Genomic DNA, 22,126 nt, shown 5'->3' on the forward strand with positions numbered 1-22,126 from the left:
ATATATATATTTATATTCATATATATATATATATATATATATATATATTTTTTTTTTTGTTTTTTTTTTTTTTGTTTCAGGTGGAGGGGAAATTTGCATCCAAACCCCTGAGGTGACCAACCTCAGGGAGTGTGGGGTTGGTTTGAATCAGTGACCGGACCCACTAAAACCCCTCCAGTCTCCAGCCCATAATACTCCCCGGGACCACCGCTAGGTATTGCTTCGGGGAGCGGCTTTTGTGCTCTGTGCACCCTCTTGGTTCTATAGATCTCTTTGCTAACTTAGCTAACTAACCTGGAGACTGGCCGTTAGCTAACACTGGCGTGTCGGTGGTCAACCTGTCGCCTGTTTTGCAATTCTAAAACTATTTGAGAGGCGGCTGTACAAACCGCCCTCCAAATGTTTGGGTCTTTACACATCCTCCGAACTAGGTTGTCCGGAGTGGTGTCTGGCCCGCTCACTACCATCATGTCGCTCCGCGCATGCACAAAACGAGGGCACACGAAGAAGACATGCTCAGCAGTTTCTTCCGCATCCGCGCACTCGGGACACATGGGGGACCCCGCATGCCCGAATCTGTGTAGATACTGCCTGAAGCAACCATGACCTGACAGAATCTGTGTCAAGTGGAAGTTAACTTCTCCATGGCGCCTCCCGACCCATCCGGATACGTCCGGAATAAGTCGATGCGTCCATCTACCCTTTGCGGAATTGGACCATTCCTGCTGCCATCTGATCATCGAGAATGACCTTCTGGTGCCTCGTATACCCCTTGTGTCACGTTGATCGAAGCATTCTACGTCTTCCTTAATGGCTATGCTGATAGGCATCATGCCGGACAGGACGCATATTGCGTCGTATGACACTGTACGGTACGCGCTCACAACCCTCAGGCACATGAGCCTGTAGGTACTTTCCAGTTTTCGACGATGACTGTTGGTACCTAACGCTTTGGACCACGCTGGCCCACCATACCTAAGTATGGACGGAACCACGCTGGCAAGAAGTTTACGCTTGCTGCCATATACCACTGAGCTATTGGACATCATTCGAGATAGTCCTGCAGCGGCCGTTGAAGCCCTTTTACAGGCATAGTCGACGTGACTCTTAAATGTGAGCTTATCGTCAACCATAACCCCCAAGAGCTTCAAGGAACGCCTTGAGGTAATGGTGCAGTCACCGACTCTGACCACCGCCTGTTGCTCTAATTTGCGGTTGTTCACAACCGTAACCTCCGTTTTATGGTGCGCTAACTCCAGTTTTCTAGAGTGCATCCATTCTTCGACCTTGCGTATGCAGTGCGCGGCCGTTAACTCGACCTCTTCGATCGACTCGCCGTAGACCTCTAGCGTGATGTCGTCTGCGAAACCGACGATCACAACCCCTACAGGGAACTTTAGTTTCAACACCCCGTCATACATGACATTCCACAACACCGGGCCCAGAATGGAACCTTGCGGTACCCCTGCGGTGATTGGGACGCACTTCTGACCCTCCTCCGTGTTGTAAACTAGTACCCGATTCTGGAAATAATTTTCCAAAATCTTGTACAACGACACCGGTACGTGGATGCTCCTAAGCGCGAGCGCTATGGAGTCCCAACTGGCGCTATTGAATGCATTCTTCACGTCAAGCGTGACGATTGCGCAATAGCGAATGCCCCAACTCTTACGCTGGAGTGCTACCTCTGCCGTCTTGGTGACAGAGAGAATAGCATCCAGCGTGGATCTACCTTTCCGGAAGCCGAACTGGTTACTTGCCAGACCGTTTACACCCTCTGTGTACTTCACCAGTCTGTTGAGGATAATCCTCTCAAGCACCTTGCCCGTAGTGTCCAGCAGACAGATAGGTCTGTATGCCGATGGGTCCCCTGGCGGTTTCCCAGCCTTCGGCAACAGCACCAATCTCTGTCGCTTCCACCTGTCCGGAAAGAGGCAGTCATCCAGGCACTTCTGCATGACTGCTCGAAATAGATCGGGGGCCACTTTCATGGCCGTCCTGATGGCTTAGTTCGGGATTCCATCCGGTCCCGGTGCCTTGCTCACCTTTAGGGAGTTGGCGATCACGATGAGTTCCTCATTCGTAACCCTTACCTCCTCCACAACCTCTGTACGGCTGCCGTCTCTCACGGATTGGATGCCCGGCAGGTTGGCCGACCATCCCTGGTCTGTGTCTGAGATACTGGAACGTCGGACGTGAGACTCAGCAACCGGAGGCTAAGGATTTGGCTCGTGTCGTGGAAAGAGTCCCTCGATGATACGCTCCAGCATCGCTGGTGATCGCTCTACAGGCGCCAACACGCCTTTGGTCTTCGCCATTACGACTCTGTAGGCGTTGCCCCACGGATTCGTATTGGCACTCGCGCATAGCCTATCGAAGCAGGCCCTTTTGCTCGCCTTTATCGCACTTTTAAGCGCCGATCTTGCAGATCCGAATACTACACGGCGCTCTACCCTCTGTGCATCGGTACGTGCACGTTGCAACATCCGTCTTGCACGGAGGCACGCGCTACGGAGGTCCGCTATCGCGTCGGTCCACCAGTATACCGGTGACTTACCATTCCTAGGTTGGCGGGTCCTAGGCATGGTGGCGTCGCACGCCCGCGATAATGTGGCAACTAATTGGTCAGCACTCGGGCGGAGCCAACTGCCCCCCTCGCGCTCTCTTCTCATTGCTTCTGCAAATACCTCGGCATCGAAATGCGATGTCTTCCACCCGCGGACGGTCGGAGTATTGGCTCTACCCGTCGCCTGCCGCCTCACGTTCTGGACTACGCTATAGCAGACCGACTGGTGGTCACTATAGGTGTAGCCATCGTCTACCCTCCAGTATATATATATATATATATATATATTTATATATATATATATATATATATATATATATATATATATATATATATATATATATATATATATATATATATATATATATATATATATATATATATATATATATATATATATATATATATATATATATATATATATATATATATATATATATATATATATATATTTATATATATATATATATATATATATATATATATATATATATATATATATATATATATATATATATATATATATATATATATATATATATATATATATATATATATATATGCGTTACAGCAAGCAGATTGCTACACGCTATCAAAAAACGACGCATGTCCGTGTTCTCTGTTTTGAGTGTAGTATTCGTTTCTCCCTCCCAGGTTGCAACTTGCATTTTTTTCTGCTTTTTTTCAGAATAAATATCTTTCAGAACAACTATGGATATGACATATGTTTGTTTGCGAACTCAATATAACGGACACTTTCCATATCTTCTCGAATCTATTTTTATTATTTTTTGCGTTTACTACTTGGAAAATTTGAAAGTTTCAGCTTTGGAAGGCAGTCCGAGACCAAGATCTTCGTTACATGCCCTAATACTTCTTATTGTATTCTATAATTTATTTTTATTATTCTCACATTATATGTACATCATCAAATAAATAATAATAATAATAATATCTATATTGTTTGGATGACTATACACGTTGAATGGTTGCGCTGCAATATTGCTGTAATAACTTAATTTAATTTATGTTTTCAGCCGCAGGAAGCAGCACAATAACAACTATTGATCAGAGTCTATGTGTATATAGAGTCGCGCGAAGAGAAAATCTATCGTTTCGGCAACACAGTTTTTGTGCAGTTTGTTGTCAAGAACTATACAGTTCTGTTTTTCACCATGCATAAGCGAATATCATTTTTTGAAATTCTTCACAAGGTACTCAGTTTTGAAAGATTACACCGGTAATGTTTTGTTAAATTTGAGTGAACCAGTGTACAGGTTTAATGTTGGATTGAAATGTGTAAGTAAAACTTCGGAATAAACACATATTCTTTATTACACTCAATTACAACACTTTTCATCCACTCCTAGCATTATCACCTTGTTTATTTACATTGCTCGATTGGTACCCTCGTTTGACACTGATTTGGTTTCTTTGGTTTCATCTTTGCGGGACTCTTATTATAAACATAGACTCTGCTATTGATATGTCGTGAATTAGACTAATATAAATTCAACTATTTTATTTTAGCACAACATAACGGACAATTTCCATATGTTTTCAAATATTATTATTACTACTCTTGCGTCTTATACGTTAAAAATTTTAATATATATTCGAATTGTGAGAAGAAGTGATATTCATAGATACAATACTAGAAACGCGACAGAAATTCGAACACCAAATTTTCTTTTTGGCGCTTCGCAGAATTCATTATTTTTTTAGGGAATTAAAGTGTTCAATTCGATGCCTACACAGGTCAAACGTGCAGTAACGCTACTTGAGTTCAAGAGACAATATATTTCACACGTCAAAGCTGTTTTTTAGGCAGCTAAAAAGAAATGTTTTACAATTCACGCTCTAAATTGACGAAGTTTTCATAACGGATGATTTTATGTGGACTTTTGCTGTTTTAGTATTTATTTAAGTATTGTAAAAACTGTTATGTTCGTCCCGATGATAATGATGGATTTTGTATTTAATGTAGTAGTAAAAAAAAGAGAAGTCTACAAAGGTTTGAGAATCGTTACGCAGTTACGCAGATATAATTGACTACCTTTCTTAAATTGATATATGTCATTTTGAAAAATAAAGTTTTTTTTATTTACATATATACAGATGTATTATGCTGATGTATGTTATGAAAATTGACACAATAAACTTTTAAGTAGTTCTGGACATACGTCGGATTACCCGGGAAAATTATGACACTTTTGATTGTCTTTGGATGTTGAAATTCCTAGCTGTTCTAGGAGTTTTCCGGGTTGGAAATTTTCTAGACTTCCCTAGGTGGGGACATCCTCATGAGTCTCATGTTAAGTTCACGGTTTACCTGTGCTTTGCTTGCTGAGTTCGGTGGGAATGGCCTTGTTGGGACTGTAGTAATTTAGCTGTGGGCTAGATTGGGCGTTGGCTTAATTCAGATGTGAATAATGTCCAATTGATTGAAAGAAGTAAAACAATTAGAACTTGGTAATCTTGGTCGTAGAACGACTTAGAAATTTGTGTTTGCTAATGTCCACGGTCCATACATTTTTTTTAGAATTTATATGAACAGTTTTCCATGGAGGGGGAGGGGGTTCAAAATCGTTAAAAATCTGTCCACGTGGTATGTGGATGGCCCCTTAGGATATCTTCAGCAAAGTTGGTCAAGTGATTGAGTACTTTCAGATGACGATCTGTCTGCTTTGGAATTTTCTCACTACGTGGCGCTAGTGTACCAGTGATTATTTTGTAACAGAAAGCATTTTCCTACTTCAGTATCAACTCGTATGCTGTGGCCAATTTAGAAGATAACGCTCTGACATCTTTGATGACATCAACTCTGCTGAAGACATGAATGTTCTATGTCCTGAGATTAGCGAGCTTATCTTGGGACATAGAACATTCATGTCTTATCTCATGCTCAGACTGGACATGTACCACTTTTGCTCTAAACGTTTTCTGGTTGTCATTATTTTTTCCATAGAACAAAAGTGGTACATGTTTTTTCACTGAAGCATGTGGAAGTTTCTCAACCAGAAGTCGTCATATTTTTATTGAGGCACCGTCTTTTTAAAGCTGTTCAGCAATGATTTAGTGCGGTTATGTTGGAAAAAATTGTTGAAAATAATTTACTATTCGAGTGTTTTGTTTATCGCGTCTCCTGAAAATTTTACTTAATGCCAAATGTACCACTTTTGCTCTCTCATCCTGCTGACATCAACAGTTTCTGCAGAGATTCGAACCTCCATCTACCTATTGGTCTCGAATGCTGTGTTAGACACAGCATTCGAGACCAATAGGTAGATGGAGATTGGAGCCGCATTTTTAGTATTATTTCTAGTGAAAAAAGTATCGTTTATTTGTAATTGAATGTGTTGCTCAGGCATGGGGAAAACACAGCACTCCAAAGCGCGGATGGCCGGGTTCGGCTTATTTCAAACCCTTACGCGACCCGTACCCGAATTTTTTTTTCGGTTGAAACCCGAACCCGCCCCGAACCCGAAACTTTTTTTTTCGATTAAACCCTAACCCGACCCGAACCCGAAAATTTTATTTTTATGAAACACGAACCCGAGCCGAACCCGAAACTATGAAACCCGAACCCGAGATTTTTTTTGGGGAATCGATTTTTCGTACCAATTTTAAGCTGCCCTGAAGCTTTGAGGCTCGAATGGTATTGAAATGTTAGTGATTTTTGCAGTTGCATAAAATTAGACATCATTATGTTATAAAAATGCTCATTTGATATAGTCGGGTTTCGGGATTTCAGACCTACACCTGACATTTTCAAACCCGAACCCGAAATTTTTTTTTCCACCAAACCCGAACTCGACCCGTACCCGACACCTTCAAAAATTTTCAAACCCGAACCCGACACTTTCAAAAATGTTCAAACCCGAACCTGACGGGTACGGGTCGGGTTCGGGTTTCGGGTTTGAAAACCAGAAACCCGACCATATCTACAAACACACCACGCAGGGCATTTCTTATTACCCTTCGTCGCGAGCTCATGACAAAACACTAGCGAGCCATTCGTTAACACGCGAACCGAGGGTTTTTAACTTCGGCACATGAGGAAACCGAGGGCTTGCAGTTTCGGGGAACACACAAGCACGCCATTCGTTAACACGCGAACCGGGGGTTTTTAACTTCGGCACATGAGGCAACCGAGGGCTTGCAGTTTCGGGGAACGCACAAGCATTAGTCGCCACGAAGAGATCGACAATGGGATAATAATGGATAGCTTGATGGTAGCCATCGCATACAACCACCTGCAATATTTTTTTCATAAGTACTTTTGGAAAAATGGAGCGTATGAGAAAACACGTGTAAGCAAGCGGGCTTCCGAGGGCTCACGAAATCGGGAATACTCGGGCCTGTGTTTGCCGAATCTTCCGAAGGGCTGTTCTAATTAGAACACTGTGGGTTTTTCGTTTTGTATAAGCACTGAAGGGCAATGAAAATACCCTCCGTGGCATCGCTTAAAACACACACGCGGTGGTGTGGTGGGTTTAGACATGCCTGGTGTTGCTAATATAAGAATAAGTTAAAGAGTTGGTGTGGTGTTTTATGTCGAGACACGATAAGATATTGGTGTCACACTCAAAAGTAAAATATTCAAGGCTTGCTCGAAGATACAATAGTCATATACACTAATACTTGGCTATAGGAGCATTAGAAGTTCAAGTGTCGATATGATATGTGAGTTTCTTTCGTTTTTAATGTTCATTTAGAAAATAGATATCTCGCTAAAGGTATTAAAAAATCAAGCAAAAGCATGGATGTTGTGTTTCACGGTACTTTTGGGAATCGCTTAAGAGTGAAATATCAGGACCCAACTTTTCTTATGCTTACAACTATCTCTTATGGTTTTGAAAATTTTTGTAGCTTTCAAAAATAACTGCAGGCCATGTTCGATTTTGGCAACACGTCCAAATTTAAATTTTTTAGGATGCCTACCAGACTAAGAAGGAACTTCAATAGCCTTAAATGCTTAAATCGAACGAAGTCTGTACTACCAATTTTGAGGTCTATTAATACAGGTCGAACTAGATTAACCAGGTTTTCGATTTATCGAAAAGACTTTAGAATGTTTTTCCGCCTAACTGAAATGGAGAAACATATTCCGAGACGACAAAATTCTTCAAATTATTGCTGTGAAGTCGAATTAACCGCCTTATTTGAGACGTTCTATCATTTCAATTAAATTGTAAAATATTTTTTGTGCAGTGTGCAGCTGTAGCAAGGTCATCGGCTTTTACGTCACACATGAAAATACAATATCACAGTTAAATAAAGTCTAGCGTTCGAGACCTTTCGAAAAAAATTTAATTACTTGATCATTTACCTTGAGAAGCAGTTTGCAGTCAAATTCGAATATGCTGATCGGAACCTATGGGCTGCCCTGACAGAGAGGGAATAAGGTACTCTGAAAACACTCACTGTAAAAAATGTTTTCAAACTTAGGCCGATGTTATGCAGAAGGCGATGCGGCGTGATACGCATCATCTCTCATGTGGGGAATAATATCAACAATGAAAAATGACGCGCGTCTAAACACATCCCAAACTGTTTTGCCGCGTGAACGCGTCCATTCAATTTCTGTATAACATCGCCCTTAGTAAATTAGACACAATTTGATTGTTAGTGGACCCTAACACAGAATGTTTGCTAGTGTTGTTGCCAAAAAATAATTAGGCTATAATTACTTGTTTATTTGCCTCGAGAAAGGCAGTTTGCTGTTCAAAACCTGATATGCTGATCCAACCTTTGTGCTGCCCCAACAATGCACAATGGTCCAGAAACCAAATTTAGGGGGAAATTTGGGTCTAGAGCTCTATAGCAACATTTTAGAGAAAAACTTTCTTCTACAAGGTTGTTGCATATGATAAAGCGCTCAATGAAAAATTATCAAAAATTAGGGTGACCAACATTTTCGATGCAATCAGGTATCTAATTTTTTTTATCTTTGTAGATAGAAGAAAAATTTGTTCTACAATGTTATAGCTCCTTATTTTAAGTAACTTTGTAAACAAAAATTTTTCTCTATCTTTGAAAACAACCGATTTATATTGAAAAACCTAAATTAATCCACCTAGCGGTCAGACCCAGCCTTTCTCATTCAAACTTTTATTTGTAAAAATAGATTTACATGAAAACTTCATTCCAATAAATGTATATTCACTCTAAAGGTTCTAAAATATTGATGTTGTAATCTATACATCTAAAAATGCAGTCCGGTCTGTCTGTCTGATCCTTATAGGCTCGAAAACTACCGACCCGATCGACGTGAAAATTTGTATGTAGGGGTTTTTGGTGCCGATATAGGTTCCTAGGATGGTTTGAGACCCCTCTCTCTTCTGGAAGGGAGGGGTCTCATACAAATGAAACATAAATTTCTGCACAACTCAAGAACAAACCAAGCAAGTCAAACCGAATTTGGTATGTGGATGTTTTGAGGGGTAACAAATATGTCCATAATAGTTGGACGTCCCTCCCTTTTCTGAAAGGGAGGGGTTCCATACAAATGAAACACAAATTTCGCACAGCTCAAGAACCAATCAAGAAAATACAACCAAATTCTGTATGTGAATGTTTTAGAGGTAACAAATATGTCCCAAATGGTTCGACGCCCCTCCCTTTTCTGGAAGCACATGTTTCTGCACAAATTTCTGCACATCTCGCGAACTAATCAACTAAATGGAACCATATTTGGTAGGTGAATGTTTTTAGTGGTAACAAATATGTTTCATAATCGACCTCAGGCAACATTTTGGATTGTAAGATGGCAACATCCGGTTTCTGGGAAACAGCCAAAAATGGCCGATTTCCACCCAATATAATAATATCCGGATCTAGAATGATACACAGGAGCTCAAATGGACCACAGATACCATTTTGAATTCTAAGATGGCGACTTTCGGTTTCTAAAAAACAGCAGAAAATGACCAAATACCACCCAATATGAGTATCTCCAGAGCCAGAAGGTTGCCAGAAGGTCAAAATTTACCTCAGACATCATTATGAATTGTAGGATGGCAACTTCTGGTTTCTGGAAAACAGACAAAAATGGCCGATTTCCGTCCAACATGAGTATCTCCGGATCTATAATGATACACAGCAGCTGAAATCGACCACAGAGCCCATTTTGGATTCTAGGTTGGCGATTTTCGGTTCCTGCGAAACAGTCGAAAATGATCGAATAACACCCAATATGGGTGTTTCTTCAACCAGAATGATGCTCAGAGGCCAGAAATTATCTTAAATACCATTTTAAAGTCCAAGATGGCGACTTCCGGTTTGTGAAAAACAACCCAAAATAACCAAATACCATCCAATATGAGTATCTCTGGAACCAGAATGATGCAATGAGCTAACAATTGACCTCAGGCACCATTTTAAATTGCTCAATGGCAACTTCTAGGAAACAGTCGAAAATGAACGAATAATACTCAATATGGATATTTCCGTAATCAAGATGATGCATAGAAACCAAATATTGACTCTGGACACCATTTTGAATTTAGAGACGACCATTTTTAGTTTCTGGAAAACAACCAAAATAACTAAATACCTCCCAATATGGGTATTTCTGGTGTCTGATTGATGCCAGAAAATCTGCTGAAAATTATCAAATACCACCAATCATTTCAAACAATTTGTTATTTGACTTTGATCATATCCTATGGCCGATTCGTCGTGCGTTTGTAGATTTTAAACACATCGCAAGGAATCAATGTATTTGGAACGTTCAAATAGTACGACACCACATTTAAATGATGTTTAGGCCACATATCGATCGAGGCAGGTATAGTTTCAAATAGTCTTTGAATTTCTTTTCTTTCTGTAACATTTGAGCCACATATCAAATTGTTATGAAGTTTGTTATTTGTAAGTTTGAGAGATGATTCGTTCGTATGACACTAGTTATGTTCAAATAAGTCATGTAATCTTTGAGATAATATATTTTCGTTGTTTTATTAACAATGTAATACATAACGGTTGCTTGGGTTCGATTATAATCAAACGAAATGAGAACGTATAGGGCAGTCAAACTTTGAAACCACGTGTTCAATCATAATTCATCAGTTAACCCTTGACTAGCCCGCTCATCTGATAATAATATTGATCTATTCGGTTGTGTAGTGTCTGAGATTATGATGTTTCGTGATTCTCACATTTCGCTACATTCCTGTTCGATTACAGTAAAATTCAATAGGGTGTTATAAGGCAGCTAGACTTTTCATTTGACACTAATTTTGTGGAAATCGGGTCAGCCATCTCTGAGAAAAGTGAGTGAGTTCAAGTAGTTTTCGGAATATGTTATTTTTCATAGCTGGATTTCACATTTTTAAACATAACAGGCAAGGTAATAGTCCGATTGCAAAACAAATCAATAGGGTCTCATGGGGCAACTAGACCTTTCATTTGACACTGATTTTATGAAAATCGGTCAAACCATCTCTGAGAAACATGAGTGAGATTAAACACTCTTCATAGCACGTTTCTTTTCATAACTTTTGAACCACATGTTCAATCTTCATAAAATTCAAAAGTTAAGGGTTTTTGAGGTAGCCCATTCATTTAAAACCAATTTTGTTCAAATCAGTTGTGTGGTTTTAGAGATAATGATGTTTCATGATTTTTACATTTTTAAACATAACCTCTGAACTAAAAATCCGATTACAATAAAATTTAATAGGGTCTTATGGGACAACAAGACCTTTCATTTGCAATTAATTTCATTGAAATCGGTCCAGCCATCTCTGAGAAAAGTGAGTGAGAATAAAAATCAGCACATACACACACACACACACAATGCTCAGCTCGTCGAGCTGAGTCGAGTGATATATGCCATTCGGCCCTTTGGAGCACTTTTATATCTTCGGTTTTGCAAGTGATTGCTATACCTTTCTAGGAGAAACGCAAAACATATTTTACGCTCTAACATTTTTATTTCATGTTTCATCTCAAAACTGTCTTTGAACGACTTTTAGAGCTTTTTAAGAGAAACAATTTGCAATGCTGCCATCGTAAATATCTCAATTTTACTCAAAGTTATTAATATTTTCCATCAAAAAATATGCGTTTTGCCTTCTCCTAGAAAGGTATAGCAATCACTTGCAAAACCGAGAGTATAAAAGTGCTCCAAAGGGCCAAATGGCATATATCACTCGACTCAGCTCGACGAGCTGAGCATTTTCTGTATGTGTGTGTGTGTATGTGTGTGTGTGTATGTGCAGATTTTTATTCTCACTCACTTTTCTCAGAGATGGCTGGACCGATTTTCATGGAATTAATTGCAAATGAAAGGTCTTGTTGCCCCATAAGACCCTATTGAATTTTATTGTAATCGGATTTTTAGTTTAGAGGTTATGTTTAAAAATGTGAAAATCATGAAACATCAATATCTCAGAAACTACACAACCGATTTGAACAAAATTGGTCTCAAAAGAACGGGCTACCTCGAAAACCCTTAAGTTTTGAATTTCATAAAGATTGAACTTGTGGTTCGAAAGTTATGAAAAGAAACGTGTTCTGAAGACTGTTTAATCTCTCACATGTTTCTCAGAGATGGCTGTACCGATTTTCATGAAATCAGTGTCAAATGGAAGGTCTAGTTGCCCCATAAGACCCTATTGATTTGTTTTGCGACCGGACTATTACTTTGCCTGTTATGTTTTTAAAAATGTGAAATCCAGCTATGCAAAGGAACATATTCCGAAAACGACTTGGACTCACTCACTTTTCTCAGAGATTGCCGACCCGATTTCCACAAAATTAGTGTCAAATGAATGGTCCAGCTGCCTCAGAAGACCCTATTCAATTTTACTGTAATCGAACTGTAACTTCATTTGTAATGTGTCGAACTTAAGCAACCGTTATGTATTAAATTGTTAATAAAACAACGAAAGTCTATTATCTCCAAAATTACATGACTTATTTGAAAATAACTAGTGTCATACGAACGAGTCATCTCTCAAACTTACAAATAACAAACTTCATAACAATTTGATATGTGGCTCAAAAGTTATGGAAAGAAGAGAAAATCAAAGACTATTTAAAACTATACCTGCTTTGATCGATATATGTGGCCTCAACATAATTTAAATGTGGTTTCGTACTATTTGAACGTTCCAAGTTCATTGATTCCTTGCGGTTTGTTTGAAGTCTGCAAATGCACACGAATCGGCCATAGGATATGATCAAAGTCAATAACAAATCGTTTGAAATGATTGGTTCTATCGAAATGACAACATCCTCGTCTTTTGGCTTCTGTACATCGCCTTAATTCTGAATATATTCATATTGGGTGGTATTCTATCATTATCAGCAGACTTTCTGGCATCAATCTGACACCGGAAATACCCATATTGGGAGGTATTTTTGGTTGTTTTCCAGAAACTAAAAGTGGTCGTCTTCAAATTCAAAATAGTGTCCAGGGTCAATGTTTGGTTTCTATGCATCATCACGTTTACTGAAATATCCATGTTGAGTATTATTCGGTCATTTCCGACTGTTGCCTATCAGTTGCCATTTAGCAATTTAAAATGGTGCCTGAGGTCAATTGTTTGCTCCTTGCATCATTCTGGTTCCGAGATACTCATATTGGATAGAATTTTGTTTATTTTAGGCTGTTTTTCACAAACCGGTAGTCGCCATCTTTGATTTCAAAATGGTATTTAGGATACTGGTTAAAGAAAAACACATATTGGGTGATATTTGATCACTTTGGACTGTTTTTCAGAAGCCGAAAGTCGTCATTTTGGACTTTAAAATTGCCTGTGAAATCAATTTCTGTCATCTGGGCGTAGTTCTGGTTCCGAAAACATTCATATTGAATGGTATTTGGTCATTTCCGGCTGTTTGCCAGACACCGGAAGTCACCATCTTAAAATTCAAGATTGTGTCTGTGATCAATTTTTAGCTTTTGTGCATCTTTCTGGTTCCAGAAATACTTATATTTAATGGGAATCGTCCATTTCAGGCTGTTTTCCAGAAACCGGAAGTTGCCATCTTACAATTCAAAATGTTGTCTGAAGTTGATTTGTGCAAATGACCAAATACCACCCATATTGGGTGGTATTTGGTCATTTGCCGCTGTTTTTCCGACACCGGAAGTCGCCATTTTTGATTTCATAATGGCATTTGGAGACCATTTCTGGATTTTGAACGGCATTCTGGTTAAAGAAAAACTCATAGTGGGTGGTATTTGATCATTTTCTGCTGTTTTCAGAAACCGGAAGTCGCCATCTTTGAATTTAAAATGCTATCTGTGGTCGATTTTAGCTCCTGTGTATTATTCTAGATCTGGATATTATTACATTGGGTGGAAATCGGCCATTTTTGGCTGTTTTCCAGAAACCGGATGTTGCCATCTTACAATCCAAAATGTTGTCTGAGGTCGATTATGGAACATATTTGTTACCACTAAAAACATTCACCTGCCAATATGGTTCCATTTAGTTGATTAGTTCGCGAGATGTGCAGAAATTAGTGAAGAAACATGTACTACCAGAAGAGGGAGGGGCGTAAACCATTATGGACATATTTGTTACCTCTAAAAACATTCACATACCAAATTTGGTTGTATTTTCTTGATTGGTTGTTGAGCTGTGCGAAATTTGTGTTTCATTTTCATGGGATCCCTCCCTTATAGAAGAGGGAGTCGGGTGTCAAACCATTATGTAAATATTTGTTACCACTAAAAACATTTACCTGCCAAATTTTGTTCCATTTGGTTGATTAGTTCTCGAGATGTGCACAAATTTGTGTTTCATCCAACTATTATGGACATATTAGTTACCCCTTAAAACATCCACATGCCAAATTCGGTTTCATTTGCTTGGTTTGTTCTTGAGTTGTGCAGAAATTTATGTTTCATTTGTATAGGACCCCTCCCTTCCAGAAGAGGGAGGGGTCTCAAACTATCATAGGAACCTTTATCGGCACCAAAAACCCCTACATACAAATTTTCACGTCGATCGGGTCGGTAGTTTTCGAGCCTATATGGATCAGACAGACAGACAGACAGACTTGACTGCATTTTTATATGTAAAGATTACAACATCAATATTTTAGAACCTAAAGAGTGAATCTACATTTATTGGATTGAAGCGTTCATGTAAATCTATTTTTACAAATAAAAAATTGAATGAGAAAGGCTGGGTCTGACCGCTAGGTGGATTAATTTAGGTTTTCATTTGTATGTCATTCTTTTTGGGGCAAACATAAAAAATATCTCTTGGTCTCATTTTGAAGGGCATACTTGACTCTATAAATGGATGAACTTTTAGAAATATGTTATTTTTTTAATTTGAGTAAATTCAATTTAAAAACAAGCCGAAAATTTCAATAATTTTATACATTATGCATATAAAAGCACCCAGATTAATTTTTTGGTATTTTTTCTTATAACTAGACGTAATTACCTTTAATTTGACCCAAAAAGATCGAAAATCGATCAACTGGTTCTAAAATTATGAATTTTTTTAAAGTTAAATACATCGAATATAGCCGTTTCACGGTGCTCCCACAGACCGTTATTATAACATAAAATGCACCAAAAAATCTGAGTGCACCATTCGATTTGTTATGACGTCCGCAATCTCTGATCAAAATTTCAAAATCATCGTACGATACATTTTTGAGTAATGCCCTTTGGAAGGTCGTAAAGTACAAAAAGTGATATAAAAACGACGAAATACTTATTATAAAGCACGTATTTAACCACCATTTTATGAAATAACTTCCAAAATAGTTTCTACACATTCAAAGGGGAAATGAAGACACTCTGGAACAAAATCATTTCAAATGACCTGGAAATACGCGAAAATTTAATCGACCATTTTTGATTTGAATGAAACTTTGCACACGTATTCGGCTTAGCAAACTGAGCATTTTTCACAGATGGAGAGATTTTTACACCCATGAGTTACATTCTAAAAGGGCGTATGTCTTTTGGCATAGGTTTTATTCGAAGCATTGTAGTCCAGAAACCGTTGGTTGTATAAAAAAACTGTCTGAGAATGAGTTGTAGGGTATTAAAAATGCATCAATTAAAATTATACACTGTACAAAAAAATTCTTTTTGACCAAAAAAATAAAAGTAAACATTAAATTTCAATTTAAAAAAAGAGTTGATTTTTTTTATTTATTTTTTTAATAAACTTGACGTTAAAACGGAACTTTCAACAAAAAATCCAGGATGGAGAAATGAAAAATATTTTTTTTATGGTAAATTTATTTTTTTATAAAAATTCTAATTCAAACATTTTTCAAAAAAAAAAAATAATCTGATGATTCTAAAAGATGCAGAGAGTTATTTTAAAACAAAAAGCTCCTGTTTCAAAATCTAAACGGCTTGGGCAATGTTCACATTTGCGCGAGATAACAATATTTGGATCGTGTAGTTGAGCTACATAATAGTTGTTCAAAGTAAGATATAGAATAATTTTGGAATGAATATTTCTTTAGACTGTGTATCACCAATTCAGTATTCTCGTGATCAGTACAAACACAAATATTACGAGATCCTGAGCTTCCAAGTAATTTACAATGCTTAGGTTTCAAAGCTCTAAAAGACGTCAACCCAATATCAGTTTTGCTGATATCTTTAAAATAAACGTAAGCCTCACGAATTGAATTCATTGAGAGTCGCTTTTGCACATGCTGTCGCTTACCATCTTTTCTCACTGAAACGTATTCCCTTTGCCCTGGCATGGCTCTACTGACCTGGTCACTGTCATAAAACTGCAATACCTCGTTTTTTACTTCCAAGGGCAATCCATGTCCAAGCCTCACGTCAGGAATAGCCAATATTCCACTAACCTCTGTCACCTCAGCTACTCAACCAGGTGAGCAATGTCTCTCTATCACTCTCGAACACCTTCTCCAAGGGTTGCAAAGGTTCTCAGGGTCGGCCGATATGACGAAAATAGCAGTTGGGTTTTACATGCACTCTATATTTACGATAAGGGGGGGCTTAACCTGACTCTACTCTACCACGTGGCATTTTTATCTTAACTAAGTACATGCATTTTTATCTTAGGTCTATACACATGCTAATTACATACAATCTCTCTGAAGAACTCTGCTACCGATGCTGGCTGCTCTGTAGCTCGGCAACCTATGCCGTCACGTCGACGATACCGCTGTCTGCTGGCTGTTCCCGCAACTTTCCTCCTCCCAGGCCGCAACCATTGGGGAATTCAGCGAACCTTCGCCGTCCCACGGCTCGTTCGCTCGTCTTGCTTATTGGTCCGAATCCAAATGACTTCGGTGACTGACGTACTGTCTACGCTTGGTGTTGATGGTAAAGATGGCGTAGCTTGTAGGTCGATCGCACGGAGGGCTTGCACGTGGCCAAGGTACAACCCCTACGACGAAGCGATATTGCAAATTCTGGGTCCTGATTCACTCTCCTCATTTGATCTTTGAGGTTGCGTGTACAAACACTAGCCCTTTCAAGGCTTTTCTGGCTTTTAACTTTAAAACTGGTCTGGGCTTATCGAGCGATCAATTTGGAATAACTGACGATAGCTCGCCAATATCGGATGTGCCTGATGATCCGCTGATCTTAGCCCCTGCTTCGGGTTTCATCGGGTATGGTTATAGCATCGTTGTTCTAAATCGAGGTGTTACGGCAGTGCGATATTCTCATGCCCCCTGTGGTAACTTTAGCAGTTATCACCGACGGCTTCTAACTGAAACGGTTACACATCTGATATGCGCCGAGGCTGTTTCACAATGTATTTCGTTGTTTCAAACTTTTCTGTTACCGTTTGTTGGTTCCAAAATTTCGGTACAACCGAAAGTATTCTTATTTTTTTTCCCTCAAGCATTCAAGCGCAGTAAATTTTTCTTGTAACTGCAAAATCATCTCGTCAAAGTCTTTTGCTTTACGTTTCAATAAATCCAGGTCTTCTTCAGCATCAAAATCAAAAATGTTTTTTCTTATACCGTCACTAATGTGCAGATACTTTTTTTAGGATATTTTTCCTGATTGAGCTTTGCCAGTGATATCGGTGAAACGTTGATTCCAGCTAGGCCTTTCTTGAGAATATGATGATACGATTGATGGTATCTCCGCCAATTCGTATACATGCAGATAGTTGCAACTTCGTCGGTAGAATGTTTCTTCCACATCCTGATGTTGATGGTTCCATGAATGAATTGTGTGGATGCTCTTCGAGATCAAATTCATCTTTCACTTCGATACAATATGATCTACACGAATCATAAATCGATAAAGACGTATTAAAATGAGCTTGACAGTTCAATATTTTTAATTTTGCAATAACGTTTTCGTTAAATTTACGTAAGCTTGATGCAATGAGTATAAAAGAGAGGTGAGGAGGAAATTTACTAACACTTGCACGCGCCCCTCTGCTCGCCCCCCTCGCCAAGAGTTGATGCCAAATAGTGAGGTAGCTATTTGGATTTACCATTGAGATCCTCTAGTTGTTTACATTTGAAGCATTTACTAATAGTAGAAAAATGCACTCTCCTCCTCACCTCTCTTTTATGCTCATTGAGCTTGATGAGCACCGATGATCAGGAAAGGGTTTACAGCACTTGGGTTTGGTGTATTTCATTTTCACTTTATCCATCTTCACAAAATGCAAACTGTTACTAACACTTCTTAAGAAGTGCAATCGTGTTTATAGACGAAAACAGATATTAGAGGATATTGGTAGCGTACTTTACAAGTGGGTAGTGTTGCACGACACGCATATATTTTTATAAAACATTCGGCAAAGGGGAACGTGTAGGTAAGCTAAGGCACAGCGCCTGAGTTATTTATCCAATCGATTTGTTGTCAAAGAATGAATTGTATATTTTTGATCAAGCATTCCAATGAACGTATGGTTTTTGCTGGTGAACCACGGACAAATAAAAACAAACGTGTATTTTCCTAAATTTTAATAGTTTTTCGAGCTTGAATTCAAATAACTCGAAAACCAATGCCTTTAGAATGTTTACTACCAAGAGCTTTGTGATTTAAAATGACTCTATGCATCTTTTAAAATCATCAGAATAATTTTTTTTAAATGTTTGATTAGAATTTTTATAATTTTTATAAAAATAAATCTACCATAGAAAAAAATATTTTCATTTCTCCATCCTGGACTTTTTTTTTAAGTTGCGTTTTAACGTCAAGTTTATTTTAAAAAAAATAAAAAAAACTCGACTCTTTTTTTTAATTGAAATCTAATATTTATTTTTAATTTTCTTTAGGTAAAAAAAAATTTTTTTGTACAGTGTATAATTTTTTTATGATGCATTTTTAATTTCCCTCATTCTCAGACAGTTTTTCTATACAACCAACGGTTTCTGGACTACAATGCTTCGAATAAAACCTATGCCAAAAGACATACGCCCTATTAGAATATACCTCATGGGTGTAAAAAATCTCTCCATCTGTGAAAAATGCTCAGTTTGCTAAGCCAAATACGTGTGCAAAGTTTAATTCAAATCAAAAATGGTCGATATCCGACCATCGGTCATTTGGCGCGATTTGTCTCTCTGACAACACACACACACTAAACAAGACCGCGTTGCTACTGAGACATGTTACCAACCGGGCAAGTTATTTGTTTACGCCGAAAGCAAAATTTGGAAAGCTAGCTGATACTGGGGCAGCCCGCTACTGCTACTGCCGCAGTCCGCTACGCTATGGTTAACTAAGTTCACTAAAGTCGCTTTTCACGCGGGGGATACGTGCCGCGTTGAAAAAATTGCGTTAATTCCGGAATCCGCGTAAAAAAACCGCGTAAACTCCGGAATCCGCGTAAAAAAAAGCAGCGTAAAAAAACCGCGTAAAAAGCGACCTTAGTGTATACTATTCTTTCGACCTTTCTTAGCGAAAGCCAGAAGCGACCAATCAGAGGACGTTTTTTTAAGGGGGGGATTTGTTAGTAGCTTAAGTATTTATGATAAATATTAGTAAGTAATGAGTATGTGTGTCCAATCACAAATGGTGAGACAGAGTGGTCTAAAGACCATTTTTTTCAAAAATGAGTTGTACACAAACCGCATCTACTCAAGAAGCTGAAGTTAGGAGACTAGAAAAATTTCGAAAAATCGAACTTTAAAGCTGATTTATACTATGTTGAAATTTCGTCCGAACAGAGTGGTCTATGTACATAAATCGAGGTAATACCGTCATGTAATATGTGACATGTAACATGTTACATGTGATATGTAACTTGTCTTTTGTCCTGCAACATGTTACACGTGGCATGCCATGTACATCCTATAACATGTGACACTAGCCATTTTGTACGAGTTAAGGTCATTTTTATTAATGTTTTTGTACATAGACCACTCTGTTCCGTAACGATACGAGGATTCCAGTGAAATATATATGAAGTCAGAGTGGTCTATGTACATTGGTACGGTAAAATCACTTATTTCACCAAAAAAATGGTAATAAAATTATTATTCACATGCTAAACCACTTCATAACCTTTACATTTTGTTTGAAAGAATCCGTTGAACAGAATTTTATTCAGAGATTTTTCGTAAATTGCTTCTCCTGACAGATTTGCTCGATGGCACATAGACCACTCTGTTCCGCAACGGCTCATTTTTCGGGACTCGTAAGTAATCTACGTAGAACACTGTATTCTACGTTTTCTACGGTAGAAAACCTCTTGCAAGTAGAAAACTCTCAAACACTCGAAAATTCACAGTATGAGTCATAAAATGCCATTAGCTGCGCTGATTAGGTCTATTTAAGTAACCGGACAATTAATATATCAAAAAAAAAAAAAAAAGAAACACGAAGAAGCAAGAAAGTATTTTCCCGGACTATTTTGTGATTATGGCGAACCAAGCAATGATAAAGTTCAACGGTTCAACAACATATTTGTTGTCATCCAAAAATGCTAATGAAAGCAAAATCGCATAATATACGTCACATACAAAATCAGTGCAACAGCAAAGGCGCAACTAAGGCCTGATTTCTACAAAACTATGCTATAGCTGTCAAATCTCATATATATATAGAGCGTACCCAACATCTCAATGGTTCATGGTTCGCCTGGGTACAGTATTACTCAGTTTTGAATTAAGTAATTACGCATTTTTTGGGTTTTGAATTGCTACTCAGTTTGATTTACAAATTTATATAAAGTTTCGAAGATAAAATAAACATACCTGAGTTTGTTGTTTGTACTGGCTAGAAAGCCCTAGAATATTTTGCAAACGGGCGGTATTTCTAATCTGAAAACTTATGCAACACATCAAAACAAATTCAATCGATGGAGATTAAAAGCAACGATTTTAAATGTCAAATTCGTTCTTAGTTCACACCAAATAATCATCACAATTTAAAATAAGTAATATTTTTAAACTTAAATTTCGTTCATTCTTCATGTAATTCACCACAAAAATCTCTTCGCAGGTTTTCGTAAAATATTCGTAGAATACTCGTTTTTGATTAGGTATTCTACCAGAGGTATTCTACGTAGAAAATTCGTCGAAAACTACATGAGGTTTTCTACATGACATCCCTGCTTACGAATACATAAAATATCGTTTAACATAGAAAAACCTTTGAATTAATATCAATCGAAAAAAATCAACCAAAATTACAGCCATTCAGGCGCTTTGGGTGCTTAGGAAAATTCCCTGCAAAACAGTTGCAAACTGCTAAGAATAGGTTCGAGGAGATTGAAATAGTGTCCCTGGATTGGGAACATTGATTGATCATTGTTAAAGTTTGCTATCCCAGTTTTAGAATCTGAAAACAAGTGCTGACAGACAAAAAATAGAGAACAAATTGATATAATAATGTTTAAATTTCACCCAAAACATTTCGAGTATTTCGTCTCAATACACAGGCGGCTCCTAAAACTGTTTAAAATATGTTTCCAACCCCACCTACAATGCACACTATTTCCAAAGCTAAAAAAACGTGATCGAAATTGTTTTGACCCAAAAGAATTAATTTTAGAGCTATAGTGTCCTCAGCAAAGCTCTGAGTAAAATTCAGTTTAACGGATTCTTTCAAACAAAATGTTCTAATATAATGGCTATGAAGTGGTTTAACATGTGAATACATGAAATTACCATTTTTTTGGCGAAATAAGTGATTTTACCGTACCAATGTACATAGACCACTCTGACTTCATATATATTTCACTGGAATCCTCGTATCGTTTCAGAACAGAGTGGTCTATGTACATAAACATAAATAAAAATGACGTTACCTCGTCTAAAATGGCTAGTGTCACATGTTATATGATGTACATGGCATGCCACATGTAACATGTGACGTGTAACATTACATGTAACACAACATGTCACATATTACATGATATTTGACATGTTACATTTTTCATGTTACATTACGTGTAACATGTTATAAATCACGTGTAACATGTTACAGGGCAAGTGACAAGTTACATATCACATGTAATATGTTACATGTCACATGTTACATGATGGTATTACCTCGATTTATGCACATAGACCACTCTGTTCCGAAACAGAATGGCCATTATGTTTCGGCCGAAATTTAGACATGGTATAAATCAGCTTTAAAGTTCGATTTTTCGAAATTTTTCT

General features: G+C 38.0%; 1 protein-coding gene across 1 annotated transcript in view; it reads left to right on the forward strand.

Moving 5' to 3' along the window:
* LOC129728831 (uncharacterized) overlaps window positions 1-3,624 on the forward strand; it is a 5,448-nt gene extending 1,824 nt beyond the window's left edge. Inside the window, exon 2 of the mRNA XM_055687298.1 lies at window positions 3,604-3,624. Coding sequence (XP_055543273.1) covers window positions 3,604-3,624 — 21 coding nt within the window. The remainder of the gene's footprint in view (window positions 1-3,603) is intronic.
* The last annotated feature ends 18,502 nt before the right edge of the window (window positions 3,625-22,126 follow it).

The sequence above is a fragment of the Wyeomyia smithii genome, chromosome 3, assembly GCF_029784165.1.
Source record: "Wyeomyia smithii strain HCP4-BCI-WySm-NY-G18 chromosome 3, ASM2978416v1, whole genome shotgun sequence".
NCBI lineage: Eukaryota > Metazoa > Arthropoda > Insecta > Diptera > Culicidae > Wyeomyia > Wyeomyia smithii.